This window comes from Epinephelus fuscoguttatus, linkage group LG13 (assembly GCF_011397635.1).
Source record: "Epinephelus fuscoguttatus linkage group LG13, E.fuscoguttatus.final_Chr_v1".
NCBI lineage: Eukaryota > Metazoa > Chordata > Actinopteri > Perciformes > Serranidae > Epinephelus > Epinephelus fuscoguttatus.
In genome coordinates this window covers 27,925,888-27,949,094 of record NC_064764.1, presented here as the reverse complement: position 1 = coordinate 27,949,094, position 23,207 = coordinate 27,925,888, and the positions used below count along the sequence as shown (strand labels likewise).

The following is a 23,207-nucleotide window of genomic DNA, read 5'->3' as shown; positions in this document are numbered from 1 at the left end:
TAAAAAACACATTTATTTCTCCCAAAGGACAAAGGCTCATCTTTTTGCAGTATTTACATTATACAGTACAAATTCAATATCTGTACAATTCCTTAGGATCCCTAGAAAGAAAGTCAATCCGCAAAGTGGTCAAACAGTAAAGAGGACGAAAAAAGGCAGAACAAAATAAAACAGACACAAAGGATGAGTCTCCCGGCACAGGCTTCACTTCGACCTAAAATCACCAGGGGCCTGTTACAGAAAGCAGGTTTAACAAACTCTGAGTTGAACCCTTAAGTCTGAGTAACTCAGAGTCTACTGTCCACAGTCGACTGCTGACTAACCCTGAGTTGGAAAACTCTGAGATTTTGGTTTGAGAACATCTGATTGGAGTCAGTTCAATCAACTCTAGCTCGTGCACTGAGAATGAAATAAAGCCATCATCAATGGAGCTCCGATAACTATGAGTCACCATGACAACCGGCACAGATCCAGAGAACATAGAGAGACTTGATGCTGTTTGAATTTAACATAAGAGTGAAAACTGCTGTTCAAAAACATGACTGACAGCACATAAAAGCGGTAATCAGAGATCATCCTGAGTAACTAACTAATATCAAACAAGGATTTTGATTTTGACACAGGGTAAACCTTCGCTAATGTGCTTTGTTACACGCTTTGATACGGACTAAATCAAGGAAATGAAACAACGTGTCTGGCTCCGAATGGGGAGGAGACAGAGAGAAACTCAGGGTTTGTTGAGGAAAACCTGCCAGAGAGCAGGTTAGATTCACACAGCCAGTTGACTTGAGTTTAACTGACCCAGAGTTTAAGTTAACTCTCTTTCTGGAACAGAAAACCCAGAGCTCATCATCTCAGGATTAACTTACTCAGAGTTCACTAAACCCGCTTTCTAAACAGTCCCCAGGTTAAGCCTGTGTCAAACAAAAAAAAATTAATTAATAAAAAATTAAATAACATAAGAGAGGTTATGAAATGGCGTGGTTCAAGTTCAGATTTGTCCAAGGCCTTTGTGACCTTTAAAACCATTAAAGTACCATTGATGTACCATCGGACAGTGGACCTTAAAATAATGATTGTAAACAGAGGGGGAGGACGTCTCTCCGCGTGTCTTCAGGCCACACTGCCAAAGACACTGATGATGGATGCTGCAGTGATGGACACACAAGGCTTAAGTGTGTGATGTCCTCACCATCTTCCTTGGTGTTCCACCAGTGATATCATGGAATTGATGGTTGAGTCTGTTCAGCATCACGGCACAGTGGTTCCTGTCAGTACCAACACTCCTCTTCGGGCAAAAACACACATCCATCTCAAACAAATTACCTGCATACAGATTCACTCTCACTCACACCCAGTGCAAGCCAAGCCCACACACCCATGCTGTTTCTTTCTCTTTTCAAAGCTTTAGACAGAGATAGTGCTCAGAGGTTTGTCTCGTCCCATGTTGGGTCATTCATGCTCTTTAACACCCTCCTCACAACCTTTTCCAGATCCTTCCGTGCTCTCTGCTCCTCCTCCAGCGACCTCTTCATCTTCTTGTTATCCTGTGAAGTAAAGCAATCTTATCATTCATGTTATGAGCCCAAATAATGTGAAGAAAATATTGTGTTTCAAAGAAAACAGAAAACACAGATTTTACAAGAGAGATCACTGATTCCACTTAGCTGAGATCATGTACATTCTTTACCCAACTAACATGCTTTTAAGATCTACGAGTCAAACTAGCTTATTTAAACTGAGGGTCATATATCAGATAAAACACACCATTGTGATCTTTCATAAAACATATAGAACATTCACCTGTTTCAGCTCTTGAACCTCGTCCCTCAGGGCGTACACTACATCCACCAGGCTCCTTCAAGATGATAGAAATTTACATTAAAAACACAACAAGGAGCAAGACTCTTGCGCTTAATGACCTGTTCCTTCATCATGGTCAACGTGGGCTCTGCTGTTGCTTCCTGCTGTAGAAAATACTCACTATAGCCCCGTTTACACGAAACACTTTCAGTATGGTACCTTTGGAACCAACAGTAACCCTTCAGGCATGGTACCTAGACCCTAGCGTTTCCACTGCAAACAGTACTCTTAAATGTGGGTGGGGTTGTTGTCACTCACTGCTCTATCCAGCACTCACTGTATTTCCTCATTACTGGGGACACAGATGGAAGTCTGCACCTCGTTTATCGTCCACAGAACGAGGCTGGATGCCAAAATTTTCAGAACAAAATAAAACAGGCTGCAGTGAGAGTCTTTCTCCATGGGATATTTAAAGATAGCAGCTTTGTGCATTTAGTCCTTCTCAGGCAAGCTCAGGGGTTTAGTGTTGCTGGAGCCCACAGGGACAGCGCTCAGCGAAGCCTTTTTTTTTCTCTGAGTGAGGACTAGAATAAATGCAGTTCACATAATCCAGTCCTCCTTAAAGTCGCAGACAGTCGGCCTAGTGATTAAGTTATTCTTTCTCAGACTCCAGCTGCTGTGAGAGGCAGCAAATCATCCTTTCATTTTATAGTTACAGTTACTAATAAAACTCTACACAGTATGAACAGTGGTTACACAAGCCTCAAAACCAGCCACAACTCAGCCCTGAGCAGAGTGACCGTTTTCTACTGACTAATCAACAGACTGCAGTGTTCACAGCTCCACCTTTTAGTACCAGATCTGTGTGCCAGGTACCCCAACAGAGGGGGGACCAAAAATGGGGACAGTGCGAAATGGTTCCATTGGTACCATCCACAACTTTTCACAGTGGAAACGGAATAAAAGCGTACTGAACTGAACTGAACCGTACCATACTGTACTGCTAGGTGGAAACGGGGCTTTATAAAGTTACTGAGCATTTATGAAGTATGACATCATATATCTGTGACCCCTTTTGAAAGATTTAAGTCACCAGTAAGAGTGAATGAGCTTGATCACAATATGTTTATACAGTGATTAAAGGCCAAAAGTGAAGAGTTAGAAAGAGATTTATCCATTATCTTACTTTTCTTCTACTGTACTTTGTCCGTTGCGACTGGGATCCTCCATCAGGACTTTCTTCTCACCGGGGATGATCATATGGAGCCCTGCTTCCTTTCGCGGTCCTGTTTGAAAAACAAAAGAGCACTCAACCATTGGTACTTCACTTTGTCTCACCCTGTAGTAAGATGAGTCAGTACAGGAATGATGGAAAAGGACCAAGCATGGACCAGAGTAGTAGTGTGTTAGTCATGCACAGACCTGATTTTAGACAAGAGCTGGAGAAAAGTGAGAGGAAATGAGAGGCTATGGAGATACATGGCAAAAAATATTCATTCATTCACATCACAAATAACAAGAACTCAAAACATCATCATCCACAAAAGACACATCAAACATCAAACCATATTTGCTGTTCTCACAAACCACCAGAATGCCAGTGTCTACCAAATGACAGATTTATTCAAAACTCATAATACAGCTTTTTGGGACTTGAACACTTCAGCAGAGTAGAACAAATACACTGAAGGCGCTGTTTGCAGATAAGACATGATCACGTTTGTGAGCCGAGTACAGCGTTAGAGCACACAGAGGACAATGTTGGTCAAGACAGCTGGTCTCTTTTCACCCTGCCTGTCCCACAGTTTGACTTGTTAAATCACAGAATACACCTGTCACAAAGTATAGCACATGATATAAGGACAGTGATATTCTTAGCTCAAATACTCATAGAAGTTAGAATGGATTTTTTTCTTGCTCCATGACGACTAGTATTTACAGAAAGGGAGACTATGTGCTCTTATATTTCAAGTCCACTCTGACAGTATTCTGAGGTTGAATGAGTAGTTCACATAGAAATGTTCCTGTATAATCACGGCCTCTTGTTTCTTTATTTTTTTGTTTCTTTTTTTAAACCCTCAATGCTTTTCAAAACACCAAAGGTGAGCATTTACACTACGAATGAGCATTTACTTTACAGTAACACTGAATACTCAAGTCTACCTTAAGGACTATATCATACACACTCTAGGTAGACGACAAAAAGTACAGAATTTAACAGTTTCTATCCCCCACCCAAACTGGCCCGTTACATGATTGTGCAAAATAATTCAAACACTTCATGTTGTAATCATTTTAAGTGTAAACTTTGATACAGAGCAATTAAACTGTTAAAAAAAAAGATTTTTCCAGGGATCATTTTGTAAACATCGACATACAGAATAAAATATAAATAAAAAAAACCTGTATATAAAATAATGAATACAATAAAGGAATCATTTCAGAGACAGTAAATAGTACTGTAACATGGACCGATATATTCCATATGTCCCCCACATTGCTTGCTGTAAGAGGAGATAGACTCTACTGTAAGTGGATGCCGACCTGTACTTTTAATACCAATACTGGAAAAATACTTCTTCATAAAAATAGTCATTAATAAAGAGATAGCGTGGGGAACCTCACAAGCCAGACAACACAAAGGCGGGTCTGGCTTATGAGGCCGTAGCATAGGTGCTAGTTAGTTGTGTTGTGACACAAGGGATGTTTGTTTTTGACTTTATACTAACCTGGTCAAATTGTCAGAGTCTGGTAACAGCTACACATGTAAAGGAATAGTTCAACATTTTAGGAAATGGGCTTATTCAAATTCTTGTCCATGGTTTGACGGGAAGATTGATACCACTCTCATGTCTGCACAATTAATATGAAGTTAGAGCTAGTAGCTGGTTAGCTTAGCTTAACTTAGCTAAGTGAGAAAACTGGAAGGAAGCAGACAAAACAGTCTATTTAGTTCAACGTGATGAGTTGTTTTCTTTTTTCTTGGAACGTAACTAAAAGATTGACACATAAGATTATGCTATGCTATTTGCTTTCTTCCGATTCGGTTTGTGATATTCATGGACAGGATCTCGAGGCACAGCTGGGGGGAGGATGGGGTCCAGTTTGGTGACCTTAGAATTGCATCTCTGCTATATGCAGATGATATGGTTCTGTTGGCTTGATATCACCATGACCTCCAGCACGCACTGGGGCAGTTTGCAGCCGAGTTTGAAGCAGTTGGGATGAGAGTCAGTACCTCCAGATCTGAGGCCATGGTTTTCTGCCAAAACTGGTGGATTGCTCCGTCTGGGATGGGAGAGTTACTGCCTCAAGCGAAGGAGCTCAAGTATCTCGGGGTCTTGTTAATGAGTGAGGGCAGAATGGAGCATGAGATGGATAGGCAGTTTAGCACGGCGCTGTGCCGGACCATTGTGGTGAAGAGGGAGCTGAGCCAGAGGGCAAAGCTTTCGAATTACTGGTCCATCTACGTCCAAACCCTCACCTGTGGTCATGAGCTCTGGGTAGTGACCGAAAGAATGAGGTTGCAGATACAAGCGGCTGAAATGACTTTCATTCGAAGGGTGACTGGGCTCAGCCTTAGAGATAAGGTAAGGAGCTCAGACATCCGGAGGGAGCTAGGAGTAGAGCCACTGCTCTTTCGCATAGAAAGGGGTCAGTTGAGGTGGTTTGGGCATCTGATCAGGATGCCTCTTGGGCACCTCCTATTAGAGGTGCTCACTAATTAACATTTTGCGTCTTGTTTGTTTGAATGATTCATTTAGAGAGCTTTAGAGGTGCTGGCAGCTTAAATTTGTTAGCTTTAGATACAGTTAGGCTAGCTGTTTCCTCCTGTTTGCGGCGCATATGCAAAGATAAGCAAACCTTCCTCCTGGCTCAGGCTTGATCTTGAAGGGACACAGTATTGCCGTCTCTTTTCTAAAGAAAGTAGCTAGCACTGGCTCCAAAGTGGCTATAAGTGACAGGGTGCCCAGTAGGTAGAGTGGCACCCCATGTACAAAGGTAATGAGCTTGCCGCAGCAGCCACAGGTTTGATTCCAGCCCACAGCCCTTTGCTGCATGTCATCCCTTGCTTGAAACTGTTCTGTTATTAAAGGCAAAAAGCCCACGAAATAATCTTAAAAAAAGAAGCCACCAGTGATGTCATAAGCTCATTTGCATATGGTGCCATCTTCGTGCATTATAGGAAGCATTAAACTTTGCTGACTTAGATTATACAAAAATCCTTAACAAAACATTCATGGCATTAGAGCTATGGTGCTTATACTACAGCGCACCATTTTCTCAGGCTTCCAATCCAGACAGCGAGAGCGTCAATGCAACCATTTGAACTCACTATAACAGAACTCCTATGGCGAGCAGCATCTCCTCTCCTCCTGCCTGTCCCACACTTAATGCATGGCACAAGAGGAGAGAGGGGGAGAGACCCTGTGCTGATGGCGGAAGAGCCAAGGACAACAATTTATCTCAGCAGCACGTATGGGAATGAACTACAATATAATTTTGTTTATGCTGGACAGAGCCAGGCTAACTGTTTCCCCTGCTTCCACTCTGTATGCTAAGCTAAGCTAAGCTAAGCTAAACTACTCCTGGCCCCAGCTTCATTTTGAACTGACGTATTTGAGAGTGGTATCAATCTCCCAACCTAACTTTTAGAAAGAAAGTGAACGAGCATGTTTCCAAAAATGTCCAAGTATTCCTTTAACTAGCAGACATTAAACAAAGGCATTTGATTTGTTATACAGGACTGTAGCTGTGTTAGGCTGTGGTCAATATTCTATTGGTGTCAGGCTGGTATGCTACGCCTGGTTTAAATAAATGTTTTTATTCTGTTAATGCACTAACTTGTGGTTTAAAACTTAATATAAATGCAACCCTGTAGAACCACTGACAGACAGCAACGTTACTGGATGGAAGATCAGGCTTTAAAGGATGATGCTTAGGAAACTACACAAAACAGTCAGTTATTAAAATCAATGACTTAAAAGGGTCAGTCCACCGTAAATTCAAATTAATATTTCCTCACTCAACTGAAGAAACAGTATCTAATGATGCAGAAATCTGTCCAGGTCACTGACTATAAATATCTGCATTCACAGCATTACAAGCAATTTAGTTTGTGGTGCTCACAGGGTTTAAAAAAAAACTTTATTCTACAAGGATGTGTCTGTAAAGCTGTCAACAGTTTTTGTAGTGACAATTTCTTCAGAAGAAAGTAGTTTGAGTTGGAACTTTTGACAGTGAGATCTTTGGAGTATCCAGAGTAATAGCGACAGTGAATCCTGGAAAGACACATTGATGTGTAAATGTAATTGTTTCTTCAAAGCTGCAAGCACCACAAGCTGTATTTCATTTCATTCATTGTCATCCACTGCAGTTTAGGAAGAAATCTCAGATAAAATGGGCAAATGAAACGACCCGCAACGCTAGATATAACTACAAGTAAAGTGTGAAAATTGGCTGTGTTTTTGCACTTTTGCTGAACTGACCCTTTAAAATCACGCCTCTTAGTCCACTAGCTCTGAGATCCAGCTGGGGAATGCTTGACTAGAGATTGAAGTGTATGTGATAATCTCCTCTTTCTGTAGCAGCTACATTAAAAGGTATACCATGCAGGATTTTCCAAAAAAAAAAAAATCTCTATCACAATCCCTCCTCTTATTTTGCTGTGTTTGGGACATTCTTGGGCACAGCGCACAATTGAGGTCGGGACTTCATAAAAAGGTAGCAACCAAGTGCCACACTGTAAGTGGCATGCATCCAAGATGCGGACACAGCCCCAAAAAATGCAAATACAGCAAGGCCAAACTCCAAGGCCCAAATCCACTTATTATTTTTACCCCTACCCCTCGTTTTCAAGTGTCACCTTTTCCCTTGGCACAGACTTAACAAGAGTGGTGTTTGTTAGCGGCTGCAGTTGTCAGGACCCTCGTGATTTGTTCATAATTTAAGCTTCAATCGATCAAATAATAAATATCACAACTTCACAACCAGGGAACTAGCGTGGCTCTGTAAGCTAACGTAGGCAACCAATGCTCCTACCTGTCCAGTCTGTACTGATATTAGAGGAGCAATAACAAGAAAGCAGAAGACTTTAAATGCCATCAGAGGGTGGGAATGTGACATGAAAATAAGGGACTGTCATGTACAAATCAGCCAACGCAACGTTAGCTAGCTAGCCAGTTAGCTACTGCAAAATTTGCATATTACCAATTTTTTTTTGTTATGCTTGTTATAAAAAATATATGACATTAAACTGAGATAACACAATGATTATTATTTTTAAATCTTAATTAACAAAGAAACTACATTTGGTCGTGCAGCCATCTTGCCTATGATTCCTCATAACACTCGCTTTGAATGCTAATTGGTAAATGGACTGCAATTGTATAGCGCCTTTCTAGTCTTACGACCACTCAAAGTGCTTTTACACTACACGTCACATTCACCCATTGACACACACATATCCACACAGTGGTGGCCGGAGCTACCAATATAGTGCCATTTGCTACTCAGTAACCATTAGCATGTGCTAACACACCAATAGGACAGCCACTGGGAGCAATTTGGCATACGGTATCTTGCCCAAGGATACTTCGACATGCGGACTGGAGGAGCCAGGAATCGAACCACTGAGTCACAGCCAAAGTGTGTCTCCGTTTGAAGGACCATATAGTGCTAACACTTCACCCTTCTACTCTATCTCGACAAGAATCGGGACACCCAAAATCTAGATGTGAATGCGCAAAACAGAGGGGTAAGGGCTAAGTGGAAGAGGCAAGGGCAGACTCAGGCAAACTTTTAATTTTGGTTGCGATAGATTTTCCAAACTGAAACCAACAATTCCTACATGGTATACCTTTAAATTATGAACTGTGTTTCACAAACTATTACAGTTAGCAAAGATTTTTTGTACGTTAGTAGCTTTTGGTCATGTGGTACTTTAAATCTAATCCTGCTCAGCAACATGAGTAAAGATTCAAAATAATAAAAACACCAATGTTATAAAGAATTTGGATATTTCATTTGCATGCTGCTATATTATCAGGCAGCAGGGGCGTGTGTGCCTGAACCTGTGCGTGCGTGTATGGCATCTGTGCTATGTTTGAGCATACATACTCTAGAAACACATACTGGAGAGAAGTAGTACATGGTAAATAGAATACACTCGTTCCTGAATTACATCTGAATATCAGACAGGAAAAGCTCAGTCCCCATCTCTCCCTCCCCTGGTTATCCCTCCCCCTATACTCCACTCCGACAACCCCTCTACTCCCTGCTGAGAGTCCGCCACGTTTATGGTCAAAGAAGGGGAGTGGTCACATTCAAGATAAATTAACGAGAATTACCAAACACTTACTGCATGACAACTACACAAAGAGAGGAGGCACATAAAAGGGAAAGTGGCAAAGGCAACAGGGAGATGCTTCAAACATCTTCGAACGAACGATCTAAAAATAAATAAACCAAATAAGTTAACAAAAAAAATCAACAAATATATAATAGAAAATAAATAGATAAATAAAAAAAATCTAGTTTCTTTAATACATTGAAGGTAAAAGAGGTAAGCGCGCTGTACGTTACATCACAGCACAGCTTGGCAGTACTGTACGTTCTTTAGTTCTGGTGAGAGATGCAGCTCTTACGCGGCACAGAGCCCATCCTGTAACTGTGGGTGGTCCAGATGGAGTCATAGTCAGAGTCCTCCGAAAGGTCAGAGGACAACTCTGGCCGGGACACGCTGCTACGGCGGCCCGGCGAGTCCGTACAGGACCGGTCCACATCGGCCAGCACGTGGTTGTGCATCAGGTCGGTGCCCTGCCAGGCTGGTCGGGGGCAGGGCCAAGTTTGGTGGTGATGTTGGGAATGTAGAGGGAGGAAATGGAGGGCGAAACAGAAGGGTGGTAGCATATGCAGCACGCAACAAATGGTAAACCATAAAAACAATGAGATGCAGGATGGGAGAAAGCAAAAGTACAGAATGAAGAAAACAGAAACGTGTGGAAGGAGAAAAAGAAGAAACTCAAAATAAAACACAGCGATGCCAATAAAGTGAGGAGTGGAGGAGAGACAGACAGAAGGAGAAGATACTGTTAGAAAGATCGGCTCAGAATACCAGTGTTAAAGAAAGGCTCTGAGTAACAGCAGTGACAAAGACAGACAGCTCTCTTATTTTGTGCATGCACGGGTATAAGTAAGATTGTCTTACTGGAGTTAAGAGTCTGCCTGGTTTTGGCGCTGGTGCAGTAAGCCTCAATAACTTTCAGGATCTGGGCGTCTTCTTCCAGAGCAGCTGTACCTGAGAAAGAGAAGGTGAAGGGTTAAATAATTAATTTACATGCAAATATCCCTCAGATCTCTGGTCACAGTCTTACTCCTACACAAATTAAAGCATCTGCAAACATTAAAATACTAGTCTGACATTTTGGGAAGTACACTCATACTCTTTTTTGCCGAGAGTGAAATGAGACGATCAATACCACTCTCATATTTGTCTGTAAAGAATTATTAGAGCCGGCAGACGATGAGCTGAGCTTAGCAAAAAGATTGGAGCCAAGGGGAAACAAATAGTCTGGCTCTGTCTGAAGGTTAAAAAAATCTGCCTATCAGCATCTCTAAAGCTCACTAAATAACATGTTATATGTCATTTGTTACACATACACAATACATGGTTTTCTGGTAACAGCATGACAGCGCTTAAGCTGCGATAAAAAAGCCTATGTGCTAGGGCTGCCCCCTAATAGTCACTAAAACATAAGTTGACCAGAAAGGTCATTAGTTGGCAAGATTGCATTGGTCGCTAAGGTGCAAAAAAACGAACAAACAAACAAACGCGACACTATCTCTCAACAAAAACCTTTCACATTGAAAGGAAAGATTTTACACATACTCTTCCTCAAGGCAAATTCCTCCTCAGACTGCTTCCTCTCAGGCTTGCGCTTGGGAAGGAGTTTCTTCACACTCTTAGGACTTTTACTAAGATCCTGAAAACAGAAACAAGACAACTGCATGACAACTAGAAAATCAACAAAACAAAAACATGTTATACGTTTTAACCACATAAAAACATACCTCCTTGTAGCAGAGGGCTGCAGAGGGTCGTAAAGGGGGTGCGGGCCGCAGGCAGCTCAGGCTCCAGGGTTTCGGGGTGTTTGGTGGTTCCAGCGGGCCCCACATCATGGTGCTGTGAGACGTTCCATGGGAGGAGGGGTGAGGAAGGGTGTGGTAGGTGGGAGCCACTGTCATGCCCCTCCCCTCAGCGTGCCGGGACGGGGTGAGAGGGTGAGATGGGAGCTGAGGAATGAAACAAGAGAGCCTATGAAATAAGATTCATCAGATGCACCCACAATATTCTATGTTTAGTGTATACTTTCAGAACAGAAACAGTGGCAGAAAGCTAGGCAGGGGTGCATCTCCAACACAGCAACAGTGTAGTTGTACATTGACGAGGTTAGACAACCAACCAGCCAACATTCCCTCTTAACTGTCATTAAAACATTGCATATTCAGTGGTCTTTTTAGCAAACCCAGACCTCGGTGGCCCAGATGTTACGTGTCCCTTTCACATCCTGCAGCAGCTCCTAACTCATCCTAACCACAGGGCAGATGGGATTTGTGTCTTGGCAGCCCAGTTGCCAGAAGAAAATGTTGGCATTGTACATTTCTGCAAACCACAAATGCGTAACATTTCCATGTTTCTAACATAACGTATCAACATTTGCAAATTGTTGTAGTATATGAGCTGACTTTATCATCGGGGGGTGGAGGGAATGGTGGATGGTGTGACACCTAGGAAAGACACCTGCCAAGCTGTGGACCACTGTTCGAGAACAACAAACAAAATCAGCTGTTGTTTAGTGGGTCATTGCTGTGTTTCCTGCAGCTTTTCAGACCCCTAAAGTGGGTGTTTTAAAGCAACCCTTCGCTGTGTTTCAAGGGGCAATAAGGGCACGAAAAGCGGCTGTTTTTCATAGAGACATCGCTTCTTTTCCACCTTGGATTGTGCCCCCAGAACTTGGCATTTTAAGCCAAAATATTATTTTTTCCTAACGCTAACTGAGTGGCTAACTGCAGGGTTGTTGAAACATAAAGTTGTTTGTATAGCACCTATCTAGTTTTCCAATCCCACAAAGTGCTTGGAAGAACAGTTCAGACCAAAGATTTGCAACGAGACAAGTTGAAACAGGCAACTACATGCAATGCACCGTTCTGTAACTTTCTAAAAACCTGCTGGTTCACACCAATGCAACTACATGAGACAGTGTATCATCTCTATGCAACAACTCTCTGTGCTTCTGTTCTGATTTCCAGCTTTTTTAAGGCTCATTTTGTGGCTGAATATAATTTGTAGCTTCTTAAAATATGAATGAGGATAGTGATAGTGAGATACTGGCTACAGCTGCATTTGTAGTAGTGATAAAATGGCGAAAAACAGAAACAAAACGAGGATCAAATGGACTGTATTCATAATGAATACGCCACAATAACATAAGGACGTATTGCCAATTAGTTAGTCAATGATGTGTGTGGGCGGAGCATAAGCACATACAGTGAGCAGCAGTGACCCACTTTCTGACTCTGGCACACTGTCAGGATGGAAACAGAGGGTTCGGTGGGGACGGAGCAACACACCATCTGCGGTCATTCTGACACAACCAGCAGACTTCATTACAAGCTGATTGGCTATTGAAACAGGTGGCGTGCCTTACGTTCTAAAACCAGCCGCCAGTGATTGGACCAGCTGAGTTGCAGGTGACGCCATCAGCTGGCGTGAGTTGAGCTCAGACCGGCCAGCTCACACTGCTGCAACGTTCCACCTGCTACTCAGTTAACCATTCATACGCCTTCACACACTGGTGACACTGCCATTGGGAACAATTTGGGGTTAGTATCTTGCCCAAGGATACTTCACACGTGGGCTAGAACACCTGGGGATCAAACTGCCCACCCACTGTACCTCCTGAACTACAGCAGCCTATTGCAAAAATGTACAGCGCCAACATGTATTCTGCCGATTGGTTTGGTCTCGGGATCTACTCCTATTCCAAGATGCCCAAAATACGTCTACAGGAAAGCCTCCTCCTGCACATGACACCTCCCTGTTTAGTCTAAATCACACTAGAACATTACATTCTTCTTAACTGAGGTCCTGCAGATAGATGTAAAATTATTTTTCAGACAGTTTCTTCCTGCCATAATGCAGCCACAAAGTGGCCAATTGTGAATAAAATGATCATTATTGTTGATTGTTTATTCAAGGGGCGAGGCTGAGTGTAGATTATTATTTGTATTCGATTCATTAGTGCGATTGTGCATGACTGCCATTCTGGGGAGAGGATCGAGCCACTTCACACAGGACTGTATAGTAATTTTAGATGATTGCTCCGCATTATTTGAGCCAGCCTCTGATGGTAGATAAAGATCGGTGAGAAAATATATTCACAGCGTTACACTGTACTGGGTATAAATGCTCAGAGAGAAAATCATCTGTATGTGGGTAAGTAATGATTAGCTCCTGACCGTGTGGCAGGGAACAGTGAGTGGTTTGTGGCTGGGTCCTGTGGCTGCAGTGTGTTTGATCTGTCTGGTCAGGTGCTCCACCCAGTCCTGCAGGTCCTGCTGGTTGGTGCACACCACCTGGAGACGGTCAAACATTGTGCCTGCAGGGACATGGACATTATTGTTAAAGGCATCACGTATACATGATTTACACTCTTGTTCCTGTTATGAAGCCTTACCATTGATCTCAAAGGCGTTTTTATGGGCTTCACAGTCTTCTAGTTTGTTCACTGTCATGCTGGCCAGGGGCAGTTTTCCCTGCAGAGGGAAATCAACACATCAGAATCATAACAAAGGAGAAAAATGACTTTTCACCCACTACACCAAGTAGTAGAAATCTAACGTTTAACACTATAAGGGGAGTCAGAGAGATGTTTACTACTGACCTGGAATATGAAGCCACTCATCCTGGGGCTGGCAGACAACATGAGGAGGACGTGAGGGAAGAGCATGAGGTAACGCTCGCTCTTGTCCTGAAAAGAAGAGGAAGAGGGTCAAGAATGAGGGAGAAAGAGAGAAAGATCTGTACCTCCTCCACCTCTGTGTTTGCTTAAAATGATGTGTGGAGAGTCCTTAATTGAACTTTCTCACCTGAAGAGCCGATCTCCAGAGCTATGACTCGCCAGGCAGTATCTTTTTGGCCATTATCTTTATAATAACAGGATTGTGGGTTGTTTAGCAACCCCAACAAGTCTTTCCTCAACCAGTCTTTGTCACACACAAGACAACAATGGCAGCAGCAACAGAGTTCTCTTAATGCATCAATGATGAGAAGAGGCGTCGAGCTGCCACAGGAGCAGAGAAGAGCTGCTACGGGAGCTGATATGTGCAAGCACAGAGCAAGTGGGGGAAATGTGCATTTAATTCCAGCGGCAACAAGGCTGGAAATAGGACAGTGGTGTAAAATGCTGCAGGGTGGCGCGTCCAGGAGCACCGACGCATGTTCAACTGCCACCGGTTTGGGGGATGTACATCGAAATTTTTGATTTGATTATGAACTGTCCCTTTAAGGCTATTTCCACAGAAGCCTGTCAAGTTATACAATTATTATTCTGCTTTTTTGACTAATCGTATTATTTCCGATCAACGGCCCAGGAGATGGGAACCGTGTTTGATGTAAAATTGAGTTTATAAGTTTAATAATGTATTTTTGAAAGGTTGTCTTCGGCTTTAACCCGTTAATTTATCATCGTGAATCTTTGAAGAAGCTCTCATGTCAAGCAAATTACGTTACAGTATTTAATTACAGTATTAAACTTTGAGTTTAAGTGAGGTGCTGTTGAAGACTAATAGAGAGAAATGTCTGGCAAGAAGAAATCTTTTAAAGAGAGGTGCTCTCAAGTTATAATGAGGAATAATTTCGAAGGTGTTTTTATGATCATTAAAATTCATTTCTTTCGTTTGGCAGCTGCTTTTGTCCAAAGCTACTTACAATTAGTGCATTCAAACTCAAAAGGGCTTTTTATCGCATTTAAGGCTTCTCTCCACTTAAGATGCCACGATTAAAAGACTCATTTTACCCCTCTCAGTCACAGAGAAATCTGACTGGAAGCCAACTTGTTACAAATAAATTATCACTGTGAGAGTTAAATGAAAGCTGAAAGATGGTGATGACCCAGGGTTTCCTGTCATGTAAGCATGATTTACTAATGGTTTCTGGGTTTCTCTTTGTCATTTATGTCACTGATTATGTTTTGTTGAGCACAGCAAAGCAGAACTGAACTGAATATGAAGTGGTCGAAGATGTGTTTTGTGAATTTGTTGATATGTTAAGAAAATTCTTACCAAACTAAAACAACTATTTTGATCAAATCTAAAGAAATTACTTACTCTCTTCACTTTAAATGACTGATGCGTTCTTACAAGCCAAAAGTCCTAAGCATTCACATTGCATACTTTGCATATATTCCATAAAAATTAAATGCTTATGATGATGAGTCAGGGGTTAAACCCAAATGTGCTAACATTAAAGCTGGGGTAGGCAGTTTCATTCTGGTGTCACTGGGCAAAAATCCAATAAAAAACTTTGAGCATATGGTAATGCAAGAACTCAGACAGGAAACCAGACTTCTGCACCTCCTCTTGACTCTGTTTTTAGGCTTTGGAAAATCTAGGCCTTAGCAGGAGACTCTGGCCAATCACAGGTCATTTCAGAGACATAGTGTTCCTATTGACTGCTCTACAAGTACAGATGCATGTGCATGTCCCTTCAGTGAAAGCCTGATTCAGTGGCGAAGAGTCCTGCAGAAGAAAGGTTCTATTCCCGCATTGGCAACAACCGCCTAAACTGCAAAGCAATTCAAAAAAGGAAGACGTACTTTTCAAAAGCAGAGTCTAAAAGAGAGTCTGACAATGAAGGAAATAAAGCATGTGTTAATATCGGCAAAGTGTTTCAGAAATGGAGAGAAAATGTTGGTAATAGTTTGGCCAAAGGCTCAACTCTGTAGCCTTGTGTTCATATTTATGTAGCAAATGTCAGCTAGAGCATCAAAGTCCGCCACCTATCTCCCCCCGCCCGTAGACAACCTCGCTGGGAGGAGAGCAGACAGCAGCTCTGGGGACGGACCCCCAGCCTGCAGTTGTAGCACCATGAATCTAGCCAATGTGAAACCCCAGCAAGCCCTAACTCCCTGCCGGATCAGCAAACTTTCTGTTGCTGGTGTTACATAGGTTAGACTTGGCGCTGCTGCTGGTCATCGGCCCACTTTGACTACTTCTCCTCCCAGGGAAGCAGTCAAAGCGGCGGGGAGTGAGGCGGAGGGATGGTGGGATGGCTAACTAGCTAATTCTTGTCTTATTTGTGGTCTGAGAAATAGAAAAGGAGCTCCACAATGAAATAAGTTTAAATAAATTAATGTATGGGAAACACAGGGTTACTGTAAGAAGCGCGTTCATATGCCAGTGGTCATCTGGTGGGAGGGGCTTGGGACAGAGAAGAGAAGACTGCAGGAGGAGTATTTTTAATGTCTGCCAGGTTTTTTTCTTCTTTCCAGATTTCTGCCTACCCTATCTTTAATTAGTTGATTGACAATAAAAATACTGCAATATTCATAGCAGTTTAAGTCAAAATAAAGTGCAGGAGGAGGAGGTGAATGGTGGTGGTACCTCTGAGCCAGGACTCTGCACCAACACCTGGCTCATGTAGAGCACAGCACCCAGGGTCTTGATGTCATCTCCCTCCCACAGCCGGATGGACTCGGTGAGAATCTGCAGCTCCAGCTCCTTGCGCTTCCGCACCTCCTGGCACTGAGCCTGACATAACAGAGACAAACAACTGCTTAAAGACCTGCTGTTTCATTTATTGTTTAATTCATTTAATTTCATATTACATCTGGTAACATGCAACATCTGACAGGAAAGGAAGTGAGGTCATCTTACAGACAGATTCTTGAAAGACGCCATGCACTTCTGAATGTCTGGCCGGTCAGGATGACTCTCCTGAGAGAAAAAATAAACATGTTAGTTCTTGAACATCCATTATTACACAAGTCATCGCGACATATGTCTAGATACTCACCTCCATGTGCCTCTCCAGCTCTTTGAGTAAGGTGGGGTATTTGTCAAGTCTCATAAAGGGTTTACTGAGGCCTGTGGTCAGGGTGAGGATCCCAGGACTGACTGCACCCCTCCCCTCCATAAACTCCCCCAATACATCACTGCAAGAGGAGGAACAGAGACAAAATAAGCTACTAATTTAGCTTGTCGTGTAATCTTCTCACCAGGCAATGACTTTTTTTCTGAACTTCACACAGTAACTTCACAGGGTTAAAGCTGACACACACACACTGCTAACTAGCATTTAATTTGTTACAACTCATTCGTTTACTGCCTTTGTTTACTCATTTCAAAGTTAATTTGCTTCCCAATTACAGAGTTATTAATGCAACCAGAAGTAAACACTCAAGGCCAAATTGTGGATTTCACTGATTACCTGGAACTTTTGTTCTGTTACTACAGATATTTGTTTTTACCCCCAAACCAAGAATGAATCAACAACCATAATGAGGCCACTGCTTGTTTTTTTCTGTCCATTTTTCACTTGACTTTTCCATTGCTCTCTTCTCTATCCTTTCCTTCCAACCTGTATAATACGACACTCACTGATGTCATCACAGTTCGCACTTCAGGTCAAGGGAGACCTGCTACTGTTTGGTTTCAGCTGAGAACCGAATTTTCAGGTTCTGAATCAATTTATTTTTGGTTAAAATGCTCTGAACGGTTTAAAATTAGGTGCAGAAACCAAAATGGAACCAAGAAGAACCAAAAAGGGTTTTCCCATAGGGACAAGCCGAAGCCTATGTGGTTTTAATTAGTATCTTAATTTCTAAGGGTGCTTTCAGACCCAGAGTTGTTTTGCTTTGGTCCGAATCAGGGACTAGTTTTGTTATAAAGTTGTATAATTGCCTAGAGGTGGCTTATGTTCTCACGGCAGCATTTACAAGCGGACCAGATAAAATGCCTTGTGTGAGAAAGCTGCTCTTGATTGGTCAGAATTTCCATGCGGGAAAAATCCAGGAAGTAAACAAAACGTTGAAGAAGAGTACACTTGCAAGATAAATGTGACACTTTCTAATGTCTCAATGGAGGGACAACTACGCAGGTTGATTTTAGCGCTGGTCATCATGGACTATATTGCTGTCATTGTTCATTTTAGTCAAACCATACAGCAGACCTGCCAACCTTGAAGAAAGGTTATGAATACCACCTTACCAGACACTCGTGCGTGGTCATGAACATATGTGGACACGGCGGCACTTTTTTTTTTTAACCATAAAAGTCAATATGCACATGTGGCAAACAGAAGAAACGAGCATACGTTTACATATTCATATCTATAGGCCTAAGCCCCACATACGTCCATAGACGCCCAGTATTTGTTTTATGGCGCAGATCAAGGTCAATTTCATCAATCTGATGGTAGTATTGATCATCTGCTTAAAAAATACAGTAATATGTCCTGTTGTGACAAAAAGAAAGATTTCAAGTGGGATTCGGGGGTTCTCCCCCGAGAAAATTTTGAAACATCACATGGCGAAATCCTATTTTCATGCAATTTCATACAGATAATAGATCATAGACAAGTGCATTACATTAGCATTCCTCATCATGTTCTTGTGTAGTACGACACCTATTAGAACTACTCTCTTCTTATTGCCTTGTTTTTTTCTTATAGAAATTCAGCAGACTCATCAAACAAAAAGTCTTTTTATCATAAGTGTGTTATAGTTATTCAGGCAGGGCACATGGTTTCATAACATAGCTGAATGTAAATTTGTCTGCAATTTGCTTTCCTTGGTACAATTCTCACCAGCAATGTATCGACAACAGCCGACTTTGACACTATTTACTTCAGTGTTTTCCCTACCATTTTATTAGGGGGGCACCCCGCCCCGCTCCCCCTTGAAGGTCAAGTTAATTTTATTTAATTTTATTTTCTATATAGTGCCAGATCACAAAGAAGTCACTTAAGGTAACCTTTCCTATAGAACAGGTCTATACCTTGTCCTTTTATAATATGCAGCAATCTGATTGGCCGAAATCTTTTTGTTCCGCCTACGCACCTATATCCACCAGGTATCAACTTGAGTAACATCTCGCATAGACAAATACACTGAAACCGGCGAAATGCGCGATCGAGTGATATGCATAGCTACTTTTAGAGCAACAAATCATACCAGCGTACTCTGATGTCAAAATGCGTGCTTGGTACGCAAAATGCGTACAGGTTGGCAGGTCTGATACAGTTTGAAAACGAGGCGTGGCTCCAACTAGTAAACAATGATTGCTGTGGTCACACCTGCCCAAACGAACCGCAGTTCGGGGGCAAACTAACTCCAGTTTGATTGAACCGAACCAAACAGGGCAGGTGTTGTGTGTTTGAGAGGTGATAACACAGTTGAGACGGTACTTCTCACACAGCTTTACAAAGACACCATTTGTTGCAGTGTATTCTGATTCACAGTAGTAAAAAAAAGTCCAAAATACGATTGGAATGACAGATAATTAAAAAAAACATACACTGCCAAGACTGATAGTTCACATAATTCAGATGCACCTCAGCTCATTCTCAATCAGCTGAGTTATAGAGTTCCTCTCAGTTCTTAATAACCAGGACTGCCTGGTCAAATAAAGGTAGTCCTGTCTATTACGGCAGGTCTCAATGGATCAGGGCAAAAGAAAAGCGTGTTTTGTTTTTTTTTAAGCAAGGCAGAGAGTGTTAAGTGTAAAATGTGGGGAAATATGACATGTTTTGCTGCTCAATTTCAACAGATTTACTTGGTAACTGGTGGAGATCTGTACTGGAGTGTTAGGATGAATTATATTTTAGCCTTTATCAGACTGTTTCTGAATGTTTTTGGATTTCTTTCAGGCTGGGGCTCGTCTTGTACAAAATCTGCTTATGCATGTCAAGTTCAGGTAGGTTTAGCACATGTCTTTTTCCAATAAGATCCAAATTTTGGGCCCCTGTGATTTGTTCTTAACCTGTATTCAGTTGTGTTGATAACGAAAAAGCAGAGATAAAGCTCACTGTGGAGAAACTCCAATTTTCTGATACAAGCTGTTATAATCAGCTGTTCTCCTGTGTATGTAACATGAAAACCCTCTTCTTCTTCCTTTTGAATTGCTGCATGAAAACAGGTTCAAAACACTGTAAAAATAAAACTTAATGTGGTAGATGTGTAAACGTACCTGTGCTGGGTGAGCAGATTGACTGCAGAGGGGTGGTTGGAGCAGTAACCAACATATAGAGCCTTCATCTGTGGCATGAGGTTGAGGAAGAAGCCTCCCACCCTTTGCTGGCTCTCTGGAAGCCTGAATAAAACCAAAAACATCACACATTTATATAATGCTTCAATGAAAGTTCTCAAATACAGACAAGAAAACAGAGCAGGAGGATATAGATTTGTGTGTACTACGAAACCAAAATATATAACAAATTCCCCAGCCTATGGTTTAGCTCAACATCTCTGCAGTACAGTTGTCCCGTCACTAGAGGTCCCTCTGCTTATTATGAAACAGTGAGGATGCTGCTGCAGTGGGGCCATGTGTGAGCGGGGAGGGACTCACTTGGTGCATTCCTCCAGTGATTGGACGAGCATCTGCTGGAAGGTGCTGATCTCTTCAAGGTTCCCCAGAATAAGAGCCACATCTGAGCTGCTCAGTCTGCGGAATAAAGACAATACAGGTAAAGCAAAATATTCTGTGACATGTAAAGGAAAGTTTGGCACTCAACCCAGATTTGTTGCTAGGGGAGCCTATAAAACCTCATTGATCCAGGTTCCTTATATACAACAATCATGCTAAAATAATCAGGTTCTGGTTTTATCAAGCTTTATGTGGAAGTGAGTCGTACTTGTCAATGCTCTGAAGAGGTCGCAGATAGTTCGTCAGGAGGCTCTGAAGGTCCTTGGAATATTCTGTCTCTGTTTCTAAAATGTTCTGCAACACCTACAGATGACACAGAAAAAACAGCTTTAATTTAGAACAGAAAGAGGTCCTGAAAAACAGCTCTGTTCTTTTTTTTTTGCTATCACAGATAAAACTGATCTTGTAGGTTTTGTCCTGGTTTTCAGAAACAATTTTCAGATAGGATCACTCCAATCCAGAAATCACAAGATCAGGATTACAGAATCTAGATTTGCAGTTTTTGGATTGGCATCCCTCTGTCGTTCCTTTTACATGATAATTGACAATGTCAGTCCTACTTTAAAGAGTTACCTACTAAGGATGTTCCTGGCGACTAATTTCCCTGTCGACTAAACGAAAATTTCAATTAAGACAGTTGACAGAAAGACGTGCTGTGTCTCAAATCGCATACTTCTGTACTTACACTTACTACTTTGAGTGCATAAGTGCGTTCACACTGAGAAGTATGGAAAAATGCAGTGCACTACGAGTACCCAGATGGTGCACTCAAAACAGTCAAAAAGTTGAGTGTGGAACTATGAACACTTCTTACCCTCAATGGTCGCCATCTTGGCTACGTAGCAGACTGGGAGGGACCACTTTTCAAACTGGAAATAGCGGCCGAGGACTGTGCGACCGTGAACGTCGCTGCATTGTATAAATTCACATGTTTTTTGCACTAAGCACCACTATACTGTTGTTGGGTATAAGCCAGCAGTATGTTTATGGGGTTAATTTAGCAGTCTGTAATGATTTGGTACCGCGAACGATAACGTGAATGCTAATGCTAGTTTGCTAACTAGCTAATTTGTGGTCATCATTTCTGGTGAGTGCACAACGGCCATGTTTGGTTTGAGACAACACACTACCCTGTCGAAATTTGCGCACTACGCCAATAAGTACATAGTGCACACAGAAGTGTACTAATGGAAGTATGTGGTTTGAGACACACCAACGGTTTTTGACATAAAACAGTCAAAATTTAGCACAATTTATGTTAAGTATTTGAAACACTGTCCTAAAGAATATTGTGTGCATTAAGAGCCCTTTGAAGCCTTTAATCACAATCTTCAACAACCATGTCGTATTTTAAATGCCGCTGAAGTACGAGACACTTTGCTGTCTGACAGCTCTGTAGCACCCACTAGTGGCGGGTGGGCAGCTGCATGACAGTTCAGCGGCCTTGTACATGAATAAAACACTTATAGTTTAACCGAATAATATTTCTGGTGCCAACTAGTGACGGGGCGGACATTTAATCGTTCTGACGACTGATCGCATGCATTCCTATTAACTACAGTCAGCCAAGAGAACCACATAAACAGACATCAACAAAATACCAAACAACAGTAATCATCCCACATCTTTTAAAGCAGTCTGCTCTGAGAACTGAAATCTACAGGATGCATCCTGCACTAAGTGTTTGTGTGTGTTTCAGAGAGACAGGAAGAAAAATGATGGAGAATTCTTTTTGCTCATCGAACAACTGTGATGACAGTTTTACAAACCCCACCTGCTCTCAGCTGCAGTAACATTTTAATGGGTAGCCTCAGAGAATTGTAGGCATTTAGAGCAGAGAGAGTATGTCAATAATTTGTTTCAAAGACCGCTGTGGTTGAAGTGGGCAACTAGATTTTATCCTGGTACTCCATTTAATTACAGACACAGAATAAAAAACAGGTACAAATAAAAGCTCTCAAATAAAAACAGAATCCTTAAATTCCAACAGGATGTTAGTGCAGAGAAGTAAGAAAGCAAAATAATAGGAACAATCCTTACCAGGTTATAGTACGTCTTGCTGATGGCAGAAGTGTCAAAGCCTTTCGGTGGGCTCTTCAGAGTGCCAGACTTGGGGGACACTTGTTTGTCTGTGATCAGAAATAAAAAAAGATGAATTAGGACACATGTTCTACCTAGAATGGCATCCAATGAGACATTTAAATAACCATTTCTGATTGTGTAATTCATGCATTAAATATTAAATATATGAACATGATTGCCTAAGTAGTATTTTGGCCTTAACCAGACAAACAGATTGCAAATAATTATACTGCAGTAAGTAATGTTATAAATGTATCATGACTTGTATTTTCCAAATGATCAGTGGGTAAGTGCAGGTGAGGCATAAAATCAATTCAAAAACACAAACTGATGCTACTCAAATCAAATTCAGAAACTAAAAATATAGTTGGCTCTAAGAAGATAAGTTGGAGATTGTAAATATCAAAGTCCCTGTATAAAGGTGCTTTAAGTGGCTGTCGTTTACTGCTCATCTGAAGCAGATACACTGCTTGATATCCACAGTAGGTCTATGCCCATGTTAACTGTACCTGAATAAACTACAATGATATTGATTGAGAGTAGATAACAGTTGCTCACTGATACATTAACCCAGCGTTCTTTGTCCTCTTTTACCCTTAAAGTTACATCAGCATTTT

The 23,207-nt window shown here is 41.8% G+C and overlaps 1 protein-coding gene across 3 annotated transcripts in view; it reads right to left on the bottom strand.

Annotated features, from left to right (window-relative positions):
* The window catches only part of arhgef7a (Rho guanine nucleotide exchange factor (GEF) 7a), a 42,477-nt gene continuing 19,270 nt past the window's right edge, over nucleotides 1-23,207 (bottom strand). Inside the window, exons 6-23 of one of the 3 annotated variants that reach the window (XM_049594481.1) lie at nucleotides 22,549-22,637; nucleotides 20,717-20,811; nucleotides 20,431-20,526; nucleotides 20,053-20,175; nucleotides 16,880-17,018; nucleotides 16,741-16,800; nucleotides 16,468-16,614; nucleotides 13,749-13,835; nucleotides 13,542-13,620; nucleotides 13,324-13,463; nucleotides 10,876-11,097; nucleotides 10,694-10,787; nucleotides 10,013-10,102; nucleotides 9,457-9,629; nucleotides 7,278-7,287; nucleotides 2,990-3,089; nucleotides 1,804-1,858; nucleotides 1-1,547 (exon numbers count right to left, since the gene is read on the bottom strand). In XM_049594481.1, coding sequence (XP_049450438.1) covers nucleotides 1,425-1,547; nucleotides 1,804-1,858; nucleotides 2,990-3,089; nucleotides 7,278-7,287; nucleotides 9,457-9,629; nucleotides 10,013-10,102; nucleotides 10,694-10,787; nucleotides 10,876-11,097; nucleotides 13,324-13,463; nucleotides 13,542-13,620; nucleotides 13,749-13,835; nucleotides 16,468-16,614; nucleotides 16,741-16,800; nucleotides 16,880-17,018; nucleotides 20,053-20,175; nucleotides 20,431-20,526; nucleotides 20,717-20,811; nucleotides 22,549-22,637 — 1,922 coding nt within the window. In that variant the 3' untranslated portion in view covers nucleotides 1-1,424. Of the gene's footprint in view, nucleotides 1,548-1,803; nucleotides 1,859-2,989; nucleotides 3,090-3,191; nucleotides 9,630-10,012; nucleotides 10,103-10,693; nucleotides 10,788-10,875; nucleotides 11,098-13,323; nucleotides 13,464-13,541; nucleotides 13,621-13,748; nucleotides 13,836-16,467; nucleotides 16,615-16,740; nucleotides 16,801-16,879; nucleotides 17,019-20,052; nucleotides 20,176-20,430; nucleotides 20,527-20,716; nucleotides 20,812-22,548; nucleotides 22,638-23,207 lie in introns of those variants that run through there. The other 2 variants (XM_049594479.1, XM_049594480.1) reach the window with 2 other exon arrangements.